The sequence below is a fragment of the Polistes fuscatus genome, unplaced genomic scaffold (assembly GCF_010416935.1).
Source record: "Polistes fuscatus isolate 324 unplaced genomic scaffold, CU_Pfus_HIC Scaffold21, whole genome shotgun sequence".
Taxonomy (NCBI): domain Eukaryota; kingdom Metazoa; phylum Arthropoda; class Insecta; order Hymenoptera; family Vespidae; genus Polistes; species Polistes fuscatus.
Window position 1 is genome coordinate 2,962,282 of NW_025113098.1, and position 13,384 is coordinate 2,975,665.

General features: G+C 34.0%; 1 protein-coding gene across 1 annotated transcript in view; it reads right to left on the reverse strand.

The window, feature by feature from the left end:
• Window positions 1–798: 798 nt before the first annotated feature.
• LOC122517864 (homeobox protein B-H1-like) overlaps window positions 799–13,384 on the reverse strand; it is a 17,184-nt gene continuing 4,598 nt past the window's right edge. The window contains exon 3 of the mRNA XM_043636460.1: window positions 799–1,461. Coding sequence (XP_043492395.1) covers window positions 957–1,461 — 505 coding nt within the window. The 3' untranslated portion in view covers window positions 799–956. The remainder of the gene's footprint in view (window positions 1,462–13,384) is intronic.

Below are 13,384 nucleotides of genomic sequence, written 5' to 3' on the forward strand. Positions count from 1 at the left end.
ATGTCATATAAATTGTAGATTCGCGTTCGTGCCCAGGAATCGGTTTTCTCTTCGAAACAAATAGTTCGACAAGAATCTCACCTTTTTCATATTTCGGGCTTTGTTTCATTTTTTTTCTTTCTTGTCCTGTCCTTCCTTGTTCAACGTTAATAATATGATGAAATAAACGCATGAACAAAAAATCCAAACATTTATTACGATTACCAATGAGTTTAGTGCGGTGCATAGAAACAAAATTATTCATTGCATTTTTCTAGAAAGTATTTCAATCGTTCTGATTATTGACAATTAAACGAAAAAATAATAGTATCGTTATTGGTTTAATATGATTTATTTATATAATCGAGAACGTTGAAATTATTATTAAAAAAAAAAGAAAAAAAAACACTTACAAGACACTATCCTTCGTTATAATAATATAATTAGTCGTAGGAGAAAAATTCTCATGGATTTTTCAATAAAGATGTAACAATTTTTTTTATTTCTAATTAAATTCATTTCATTCGATTGATTTCTGTCTCAAAAGATAATCGTCATTGGATAAAACGATTAACATTTGTTCTCATTGTTAAAGTAAAAGTACGTCGTCGTCGTCGTCATTGTTTTCGTCGTAATTCGTAAGAATCTTATCATTTCCCATAGGATTCTAAGAAAAAAACTCGAAGTTTATTTCGAGTGGTTGAAAATATTGAAACGTTTAAAAATTATCGCAAATTTTCACGACAATATTCATTTCTATAGATGAACGTAGTTGTTTTATAGGTTTATTTTGTTTCTTTCTTCTTCTTCTTCTTCTCGTTTTCATTGACTCATATAATCATCATCATCGTATAGAAATATTCTATTATATCTCGTAAGAGATTTGTTAAACGAATCTTATATATAATATAATATCGTCGTTAATTATACGAAATTATTTGAGCGATCGTATTATCATCGATCGTATCATTTATGTCCTAAATATCGTGTATACTTTCTTCGTCGCTATCTGCTTTTATACTTTCAGGAGTATCCTCTCTCCTAATAGGTGAACCTTCTCGACTCCTACTTCTATCCCTTTGCATGGTTTCCCTATCCTTCCTGTCCTTTCTACTTTCCCTTTCCCTTTCGTCAACCATTTCAGGACTATCTCTGTAATAATTGCTCAAACTTGACAAACTCGAGCTGGCAGCAAGCGAACCAAATGGTCCAGCACTTGGTCCAGCTAGGATCATCGTAGGTGGGTAAAGTCTGTACGGTAATGGTTTCTGCAATGTAACAGCTGCTGATGCTTGTTGATAAAACAATTGATTCGATGGTAAATGATGACTCGTAGCGTAAGGAAAATAACGTCCTGCTGCGGGATGGGTTGGTACCGCTGCACCGGCTCCGGTACCATAAAATTGTTGAAATGCTGCTACTGCGTAATTGCTTTCAGCCATTATCTCGAAACCGACCATCGTTTGTCTCTTCCATTTTGTTCTGTAACATAAGATAAGATAGAGAAAATATTAGAGAGAGAGAGAAAGAGAGAAATAGTAATAGAAAAATTCGTGAAAAAATTGGTCAGTCTGACCGGGACTCGAACCCGGGCTTCCGCTTTCCGGGCGACTGCACTTTAACCATTGAGCTATCCAGGGTATATCGTCCAATCTCTTTAAGAATGCCTATTTAAGTGTTTGGCTTGGAGGCGCTCGCATTCCACAAATATATGTAGATAAAATAAGTTAAATGTTAACGTGAATGATCGAAATTCGTGTGTATGTTATAATTATTATAATGTATCAAAATAAATCTAAATATTCGATCTTTGATATATGTTTATAACGAACAACTGACAATTGAACTAATTGTAAGACAACTTAATAAACGATTCGTATTATTAAATAAAACATAATACGAATTGATAACCGTACGAGCCATTTATTCTGAAAATAACCTAATTCCGTGTTATATTTTATTCGAAAATATTACATAAAAGATTATTAACTAAAGTTAACAACGAACAACTGACAATAGAATTTATTAAACCACTTTCAAAATAAACGATTCACATTATAAATAAAACCTAATAACGAATCGATAAGTTCAGTAACGAAAAAAGAAAGCAAAGAAAGAAAAAGAAAAAGAAAAAGAAAAGGTAAAAGAAATAAATGACCGTCTTTTTTATGTCTCTTTTACGTCTAATTTAAATCGACTGGCAGGAAAGTGGCTTACTTGCAAGTATAGAAATATGTCCATGGTTTCTCGTGTAAGTAGGGGGAGTCTCTAATCTTGCACGACCTTTCGAAAATTCGAACGACCGTAAGATAGTATATCCAGTGGTGATTTGTCGGAGGGTGGTATTTAGCATAAGAATCGTTTTTGATATCGATGGAACAGAAAGAGAAGAGTGAGAAATGAGAAAAGAGAAAGAGAAAACATGGAAAGAGAGGATTCTAAAAGCAATCACGACATTCTCAGCAATTTCCTCTCTCTCTCTCTCTCTCTCTTTCTCTCTCGTACCCTTTGTCGTTCCACTCCAACCTATGACTAGCAACCACTAACGTTACCACCACTACTACAACTACAACAACCATTAAGCACCAACACCAGAGTACCACAAGCACCAACCACCTCCACCACCACCACCAACGCGCGCTTCCACCCTCTTCGAGTATGTAAATCCCGATCTGGGACAATTACGCTAAAACGGGCTGGCGTGCCGGCAAGCGGTTACGTTGGCCACACTGCTGGAGAGGGCTTATTATACTAACAAATAGCCCGTGGAGTTCAGTGCCTAATCATCGCGTATCATGCCACGCATACACACGCTTAACGCGCTACACCTGCGAAACTACCCTTAGTACTTTGGAAAGACAAAGATAGATACAGTGACAGTGAGAAAGAACTATACAAGTGTGTTTATATATATATATATATGTGTGTGTGTGTATATGTTATACACAAATACGTATATATCAAACTAGCGTTTGGGTTTCGAAAAAGGCTCGCGTAGGTTACGGGGGTGAGAAAGCGAGATGAAACGATAAAGAGATAGAAAGGGTGAGAGACTCGATTTAAACCACCACCACCCCCACCCCCCACCTCCTCGACGTTAAAGTAATATTCTCGAATCTACGGGGAAAATTACGACAAGCCCTTTATACGTGTTCTTTACACGAGACTTGTACCCGATTTTTTCCCTTCCTTTCTGTTTTGCAATTCTTACCGTCTCCGTCAACCCTTTCTATTCCTTTTTCTTTTTTTTTTTTTTCTTCTTCTTTTTTCGTCGACGATGTTCCATAAACAAAAGGATCGAGAGACGAAAACAGAAGAAGAAGAAGAAGAAGAAGAAGAATATGAAGGGAGAAGATAAAAAAAAGATAAAAAGATTAAATAAATAAATGTAATTTCGTTTTTTTCGCATGACGAAGTTTCCCGAGTTTCCGATGAATCACGCGTCCTGTTCGAACTTCCTGATTCTTTATCTCGTCGAACGATAAATCAGTGAGTGTTTCGTGGTCGTTGCAAATTTCTCGAATCGTCTCTCTCTCTCTCTTTCTCTCATTCACTCTCGTACACATATACATACATACATACATACGTACATAGAAAATTCGACGATAATTAAATCCCGTCGCATCGGAGAGTAGGTGGTGTACATTCATTACGTACGCTTCGTTATCATTTTTATATCACCTTTTTTGTATATTTTATTTTCGTTGATCCTGATTCCCATCTCGTAACGGGAATTCAGCCCCAAAAATGTAATAATAACAATAAATAAATAAAGAAATAAATAAAAGAAAGAAAAAAAAAGAGAAAGATGTATAAAAATACAAAAAACAAATAAAAAGTGAGAAAATATATAAAAAAAAATAGGGTTAAAGAATGTAAAAATTTGTTTGAGTCTCGATGTACACGCGAGAGAGAGAGAGAGAAGAGAGTAAAAATAAAAAATAAAAAAATAAAAAATAAAAGAAGTGGGGGGGGGGGTAAAAAAAGGCACGAGCGAGAGAGAGACGCGTCGTTGGGTGGGATTTGGGTTGAGTTGTGTTTGGTGATGAGGTGATAGGAAGGGAGGGGGGAAGGTGAAACCTTCTAGCGTTTCGTTTGTCCGTAGTAATTAATAATCAGCGGATGAGATTCGGGCGCGCGACGGGGACGACGGGGACAAAGCGGCTCTAACGGATATGCAACTCGCACGGAAAATTCGACAATTAATATATTCGTTGCAGCACTCAGTACTACTCTCCATTTTCTCCCCCTTTTACGCATAGGAATAAAGAGGGGGTAGAGGGGGCAGAGGGAGGGGGAGGGAGGGAGGAAGGTTTTATAGGTGGTACGCGACACGTGCGTTTTACATTGCGTCGGGTTGAAAATGTGGGCCACCTCTCCCTCCTGCCCCCTGCCCCCTGTCCCCCTCCTCTCTCTATCTCGATATACCCCCCCTCCCCCACGGTTTTGCTCACCCTTTTGTCGACGAGTCGACGATAGGCTCGTCGAGTGGGGTGAGGTGTGGTGAGGTGAGGTGAGGCACGGGGAGGGTAGATAGCAGTAAAATCGTTCATGAATTTTAAACAGGGACCCCTCTGAATCGAGCCACAGGATCATTTCTCATTTTTCTCCCGACACTTTTGAGAGCACCGAGAGAGAGAAAGAGAGAGAGAGAGTGAGACACGTAGAATTGCAATTGAAAACCACCGTTCGCGCGATTATGTGATGAGTAATGTTTTTTAATACCCCCCCACCCCAACCCCTATTTTTTCTGTCGTCGTCGTCGTTGTTGTTATTGGTGTTGTGTTGTGTTGTTGTTGCAGCAGCATTGAAGATGAGGGGTTGCCTATTCGGTCATTTCGAGTGCAACTACCTATTCTAAAACATTCTTAATTGCCCTACTCGCTTTTTATCTATCTCTCTCTCTCACTCTTATTCTTTCTTTGTAATAAAAAAAAAAAAAAAGTATAAAACCCTTCGGACGATTATTCGAGGGAATAAGACAGGACACGGGAAAGCTCGTAGGAACCGTAGAAAAGAGACTAAGTCATTGATTTATCGTTCGAGACGTCGGGTCCTTGGAAAAGGGATGCTCGATCTTGTTCGGCCAAAATGAAACGGAGTAATAGGGGGGGGAGGGGATGGGGAACGAGGAACGAGCGGAAAGGGGAAAGGAGTCAAAGTCTGGAAAGAGTTGGAGAGAGAATGGAAGAGAAAAAAGGGCAGGGGGCAGAGGGGACGAAAGGTGTTTGATGGTGGGCCCCCTCTCTCCCTGTCCCCTGCTGTCCCCCCCCCCACCACAGTTTGGACGAAGAAAGTGTAACGATCGTTTCCATCGTGGGGCGCTTAATGATCTTTGACTTTTCGTCTTGAAGGTTGCCGGCCCTTGTTTCTTATCCCCTTTTTTTTTTTTTTTTCAACCAATGGAACGATGGGAATTACGTTCATCGCGATTATCGTGTGTTTAGAAAAAAATAAAGGTGTTAGGTGTGCGCAGAGTAAATATGTTCATTTTATACGGTATATGTTTGTCGTGTATCAATAATTTTCTCAGAAAAGAAAAAGGGGGGCAATCACAATTATCGATGTTTGTTTTATACACGAGAATCGCATTATGATTTCATTTGATTTGATTTGTAATTGTTAATCTTACAAGATGGAATTGATCGTCCAGGTGTCCAGGTGATTTGAAATAAATTTCTTTAAGAAGTTAATTCGAAGAGTATTTCGAACAAATTTGTTCGTTTCAACGAATTCATTCCAATCCAATCGATATTTTTGTGATTATGACGTTTTTTTCGTTAATAATAAAATATTATAATTAATAAATTGTTATCAGGAGAGATAGAATTAAACAATTTTTAATAAAATAATTCGTTCCTTGCCCCCCTCTTCTCCCCCCCACCAATCGATATTTTGATTATGACGGTTTTTTCGTTAATGATAAAATATGATAATTAATAAATTGTTATTAGGAGAGATAGAATGAAACAATTTTTAATGGAATAATTCGTTCCTTGCCCCCCTTCCATCTCCCCGTCACCCCCAATTAATATTTTGATTATGACGTTTTCTTCGTTAATAATAAAATATTATAATTAATAAATTGTTATCAGGAGAGATAGAATGAAACAATTTTTAATGGAATAATTCGTTCCTTGCCCCCCCCTTCTCCCTGTCCCCCCGAAAAAAAAAATGGTTCCACATTTTACTAATGTTTGAGCATACATACGCGACACCATACCATACCATAGAAAATTTAAAACAGCTAAGCGATGAAAAATGACGGAAAATAATCATCAAAGGGGAGGTGGGGTTGGGTGTGGTGGAGTGGAGTGGAGTAGGGGGGAGGAGGACACGCTCGAGAAATAGAGTTAATGCATTTATAATGGTGGTTGGGGTTTGGTGTCTGCTTTTGCGGTTACAACTACGTGCGACACTAATGCACGGAGGCTACCAGGTCGGTTTGTTATAATAATGCAACAGATAGATAGATAGATAGATAGAAAAAGAGAGAGAGAGAGAGAGAGAGAAAGAGAGAGAAAGAGAGATTGACGACATATTTTCGAATTATTATTTGCCTCGGTGACTGCGAGACACATGTTTCATGGGATAGAAGGGATGGTAAACGACAGGCTGTACCTATTTCCTCCCATGTGCGTTGCTATATGAAATAGAGAGAGAGATAGAGAGAGAGAGAGATAACAAAAGAGAGAATGGGAAGAAAAAAAAAGTAGATGAACGCGTTAAAGCGATTATGCGCTCTCGCCGATGCACTTTTCTTCCATTGTTGTAAAGAGAAAGATATATATATGTGTGTGTGGTATGATATTAACATTAGATTGCAGGTATGCATCAGTTTGACTCATCTGTAATTTTATATTGCAATATATATTGTTTGGAAAAAGTTTGATAATTTTTAAATATATTATTTTAAATATATGTCGGTTTTTAATAGAAATTATGAAATTAATGTAATTATTAATTATTAATTATATATATATTATTTATTAATTATTATTAATATATATAATAATTATTAATATATATATATATATATAAATAAAAAAAATAAAAATAATAAATAATATATAATAAAAAATAAATAAATATATATAAATTATTATTATATAATTATTAACTATTAATATAATAAGACTCGTGAACGAAAATGATCGAGGTAATAAATAACTTTCATTTTAATTTTTTATATAATGCATATCAATAAGTCATAATAAAAAATTACTATTATTATGATGAAGTCCCAATGAAAGGGACGAAACGTACAACAAAATCGAAATAACGTTCGAAAAGAATTTCTAACCCGTTCAAATTTCCTAACCCACCTATTTTAATAGTTTTACTTTCTGGACAAGATAAAAAACCAATTAAATAATTATTCGTATTGTTTGGTTTCTAAACTTCATATGCGTGTTATACATATTTTGTATACGATGCGAGTCAAATTGACTAATGTCAGGTAAAATATACGAAACATTTAGCAATCTGATATTTAAATATAAACTCTGCTACAACGTATAAGAATAATTTATTTATACGTTTCTTTTTACCGACCGTTTTTTTAATATACGTTTTTTACGTTAACAATAACGATAACAGAAACGTCATACTAATGATAATTTGTAAAAACTGGTATAACGAATGCAGTCAGATCTCGTTCAAGGAAAATCATTTATTCAATTTACAAAGTATACCTACGTAAGTAAGTTAGTAAGTAAGTAAGTAACTAAGTGCATAGATACTTATGTATATAACCATCTATTATCATCGAAAGCAACCAGTAAAGTAAAAATATTATATTTACAAGAAGCAACCTTATGTAATTCCGTTAAGTCGTCGTTAACTTAGTCGGCAAAAGTCAAGTCAAGTCAAGTCATCGTCCGCCAATCCGATTAGCCTAGTTTTAAAAAGCGGCCTAGTGAAATTTCAACGGATTTATCTACGCGTTACCCGTGATGAATGATCGAAACTGGATAATGTCAAGATATTCGTATTGCGAAATGTCCAAGACACTTGACAAATTTGTTTACCACAGAAAAGGATTAAGATTTTAAGACACGTATCAATTAAAACGTATTTTAACTAATCTTTAGATGACGATGACTATTACACAAACCTTACGTTACTTTATAATCACCCTATATATTTATTTGTGTATTATAAAAAAGAAAAGAAGTTTGTTTCGTGACAAGGGAATTCGTAGGTAACGCGACACGATGAAGAAAAAAATAAGAAATTGAAGATCTCGTGTCCCGAAACGAGTGCATTCTGTATATGTAATAGTAGTAGTAATAGTTAGTAGTAGTATAGGTAATCGTAATGTATGTGTATATAGTATTTGTAGTCGAGGAATCAGGAGGGTGATCCGTTATGAAGCAGCGGTTTACCGGCGCCGTGGGAAGCTCGTGTGTGCTTCCGGCTGATGTCGAGAAGCCTCATGAAACAACGCACCGGATTCTCACGATTGCTAGCATATCAACGCGCCAACCAGCAACAACAACAACAACAACAACGACATCGTCATAGTCATAGTCATAGTCATAGTCATAGTCATAGTCATAGTCATAGTCGTTGTCATCGTCGTCGTTTTCGTCCTGTCGCAAAACCGTTGACGACAGTTTCGAATAAAAACAATACTAAGTTCCTTCCCCCTCCCTTCCTCCTCCTCCTGCCAGTAGTCTTCTTGAGAAATAGGAAGAAGTTATTCAGGAAGACAACATCTGATATATCCATTCTTATTCTTATTCTTATTATTTTACTTAACTTACGTATCTCAAAGGAGTAATCGAATTTTCTAAACGTATATTTAGTAAATCAAATTGATTGGACGATTCAAATAAATGGAACGAGACTAGAGGGAGCCACGTTAGCGTTAACGTTTTTTACTTTACTCGTATAGGTTAGAAACGATAAGTTAAAATAATAAACTATTTAATTGGGACTTTTTTTGACGTTAGTTTCGAATAAAAACAATACTGAAGTACCGTAATCTTCTTGAGAAATAGGAAGAAGTTTTTTTTTCAGGAAGACAACATCTGATATATCTATTCTTATTCTTATTCTTATTATTTTACTTAACTTACGTATCTCAAAGGAATAATCGAATTTTCTAAACGTATATTTAATAAATTAAAGTGATTGGACGATTCAAATAATTGGAACGAGACTAGAGGGAGCCACGTTAGCGTTAACGTTTTTTTACGTTATTCGTATAGGTTAGAAACGATAAGTTAAATAATAAACTATTTAATTGGGACTTTTTTTGACGTTTGTTTCGAATAAAAACAATACTGAAGTACCGTAATCTTCTTGAGAAATAGGAAGAAGTTTTTTTTTCAGGAAGACAACATCTGATATATCCATTCTTATTCTTATTCTTATTATTTTACTTAACGTACATATCTCAAAGGAATAATCGAATTTTCTAAACGTATATTTAGTAAATCAAAGTGATTGGACGATTCAAATAAATGGAACGAGACTAGAGGGAGCCACGTTAGCGTTAACGTTTTTTTATTTTACTCGTATAGGTTAGAAACGATAAGTTAAAATAATAAACTATTTAATTGGGACTTTTTTTGATGTTAGTTTCGAATAAAAACAATACTGAAGTACCGTAATCTTCTTGAGAAATAGGAAGAAGTTTTTTTTTCAGGAAGACAACATCTGATCTATCTCATCGTTCTTCTACTTCTTCTTCACGCGTATCGAAGGAATTGAATTTTCTAAACGTATACTTACGAAATAAAACTTAGACACACACACACACATACAAATTGATTAGATGATTTAAATAAAACAAAACTAAAGGAAGTTACGTTAAAGTTAACGTTTCTTACGTTAGTCAAACACGTTAGAGATGATAGATTATTAAACCAATGAACTACTAAATTGGAACCGTTAACGACAGTTTTTTCGAATAAAAACAATACTAAATCCCGTTTAGTTTTCTTGAGAAATAGGATGAATATCTTCAGGAAGGTAACATCTTCAACTTCTTCTTCTTCACACGTTTCAAAGAATCAAATTTTCTAAAGGTATACTTAAGGAAACAAAACGAATACAACACCTGATTAATCATTTCTTATTCTACTTCAGGCGTATCGAGGTATCGAATGTTCCAAACGTATATTTACGAAATCAAATTGGTTTTAGATGATGTTCTAAATAAATAAAAGAAAAGAAAAGAAAAGAAAAGAAAAAGAAAAGGAAAGAAAAGCAAGTAAACGTTAACGTTTCTTACGTTACTGAAACACGTTAGTAGGCGATAGGCTAAACCAATAAACTACTTAATTGGGATCGTCGATAGCGTGCATTCGTTGTTCGTTAGATCGCATTACGTTTATTATAAGATATTATTCCGTAAGATCTCTAGCTCGATAAAGTATCATAGCTTGTTTGCGGTCTAACGACCGATGCCACCTAACGAGCGCAAAACCCATGTGAAAGGTTCATATTTTCCCTACAGAAATTACGGTGCAGTCACGTTCGCCTAAGCGACTTGCGGGGCCGTTGGTATACTTTCGTATTACACGTACATATATATACATAAGATCTCGTTCACTTCGACATTCTTCTTCTTTTCCATTGCTGAACACGAGAGAAGAAAAAAAAAAGAAAAAATAATTATAAATATCGTAACAACGTATAGTTTCGTGATTTTATTTATTTTCCTCTTTTGTCCAAGAAATTTTCACGACAAATAAAATGATCTTTCTCTAATCTCTTAACTATAAAAATAATAATAGAAAAAATAATTAAAATAATTCAAATATTATACGCATATTACACTGCAATATATTTTCATACTTTTAGTTAATTTCTTATTGTTCAAGAAATTTTCACGACAAATAAAATAATCTTTCCCTGATCTCCTAATGAAATAAAATAAAATAGAAAAAATAATAAAAATATTATGCACATACTAATACTTTCATGTGCTTTTATTTATTTCCTATTGTCTAAGATTTTCACGACATAAATAAATAATCTTTCACTGATCTCTTAACCAACAAAAATAAAAATAATTCAAATATTATGCACATACTACACTGCAACATATTTTCATACTTTTATTTATTTTCTTATTGTCCAATAGATTTTCACGACAAATAAATAATATTTCCCTGATCTCCTAATGAAAGAAAATAAAATAGAAAAAATAATAAAAATATTATGCACATATACTTTCATGTGCTTTTATTTATTTCCTATTGTCTAAGATTTTCACGACATAAATAAATAATATTCTTTCACTGATCTCTTAACCAACAAAAATAAAAATAATTCAAATATAATGCATATACTACACTGCAATATATTTTCATACTTTTATTTAATTTCTTATTGTCCAATAGATTTTCACGACAAATAAATAATCTTTCCCTGATCTCCTAATGAAAGAAAACAAAATTGAAAAAATAATAAAAATATTATACACATAATACTACTTCAACATACTTTCATGTGCTTTCGTTTATTTCCTATTGTCTAAGATTTTCACGACATAAATAAATAATCTTTCACTGATCTCTTAACGTTAACTCGTAAATCCAAAACACTCGGTTTCGAGCTTACATGAGAGAAGATACGTTTACGAGAGTGGATGCTGTGTATCCTACACGTAATCTCGATCTCTTGAGTCTCTTAGTTACATATATCTATACATATATATGTGTGTGTGTAAGTATGCAACAACGATGTGTTTTATACACCGGGCCAGCTTTCGCGCGTCGCAAACTGCATCGTTCAACTATGTATCTCTTTCTCTCTCTCTCTTTCTCTTTCTCACACACATAGACACACACTCTCTCTCTCTTTCTCTCTCGTATGCGTGAGAGAGGATCCTGCCCCCGGGACGTGACTCGTAATTCTAGAGTATTATGCGGTAGCTCGATGGTGCTTTCTATCTTGTCTGACGTTTTTTGAAATCGCTACCAAAGCGGCTTCCTTTTATTTCGATGTTTGAACTAACCAACACAATGCCCCGTCGTTATTTTTAACAATGATTAACGAAACGAAACGAAACGAAATCAACGTTTTTTCCTTGAAATATATTATTTTGTTCACATTTTTCTATTTTTTTTTTTTTATATTCTACTATCATTTTATTTCATTTTCTTATTAAAATTTTATTTCGTATAATATTTGTTCGTTGTTAACAAGATTATGTATTTTTTGTTGTTATTGTTATTAATTTTTTTCAACATTGTCGAGTTTAATACGAAAAGGTTTTATTTTTAAAAATAGATAATCGACTACGATAAAATAGGAAAATTGATTTACATAATAGCGACGTATATAAAAGCTCATACTCGTAATACACGTGACTCTAAGAAGTTGGATGGGTGGGAACGGTGATTTTTATGAGACGTGCATTTACCATAAATAACGTAACGAGTTACTAATGACTTATAAATAACTAAACGATCGACTAATTGACGTTGTTTTTCTTTCCTTTTTTTCAAGGAAGTAGTATTAAAAAAAATAAGAAATAAAAGAGAGGAGATAATCGGTATCTCTTTGTAAACGCATATTTACGAATGTTAATTTTCAAAAGTTGATCCAAACAATAATCATTCGTCTATATCAACGTAAGTTCCTTCCTTTTTTATTTTTTATTTCTACGATCAACATCGTATTTTCATTATTATAACGGTGTAATTATTATTAAACAACGTGAACGAGGATTTATCTTACTAAATGTTATCATTTAATTTACTTTAAAGTTTAACTTTACGTACGTTTAAACATATTGCACACAATGTATAATAATAATAATAATAATAATAGTTAAAAATTATTTTGTCAGCTGATATATCAATCGTAATTATTATGCAATATTTGTTAGCATAAAATTCGAATATATTTTTTGAAATGTGCTAATACAAAGAGTAAAAACAAAAAACAAAATAAGAAACCTGACCAGTAGTTACGAACAAGAAAATGTTTCTAACACGAGATTAATCGAAACGATTCGTTTTGACGTCTTCCATTTCCGTTTAATATCTTTGAACGTGTAAAACAGGGACACGGGGAAGAGATAAATAAGAAGAAATGAAATAAGAATAAGAAGAAAATAAGAATGAGAAGAAAATAAGAATGAGAATAAAACAAAATCCGTCGTCGTCGTCGTCGTCGTAGTGGCGCCCTAGGTGTGGCCAGGGCGCCTATCTGCGGGAACGAGCCGAGTCATTCGAAGAAGAACTTAAGAAGCAACAAAAGTTTAAGCGGGACACTTAAGAAGCAAGCCGACAGGAGCGTCACTAATTTTCCTTTAACCTTTTTTTCTTTCTTTTTTTTACTTTCTTTATTTATTTTTTCTTTTTTTTTTCTTTTCGTTCGCCTATTTTTCTCTTTCTTTTTCTCATTTTCTATTCCTTTTGCCCTTAACTCGCTACATCGT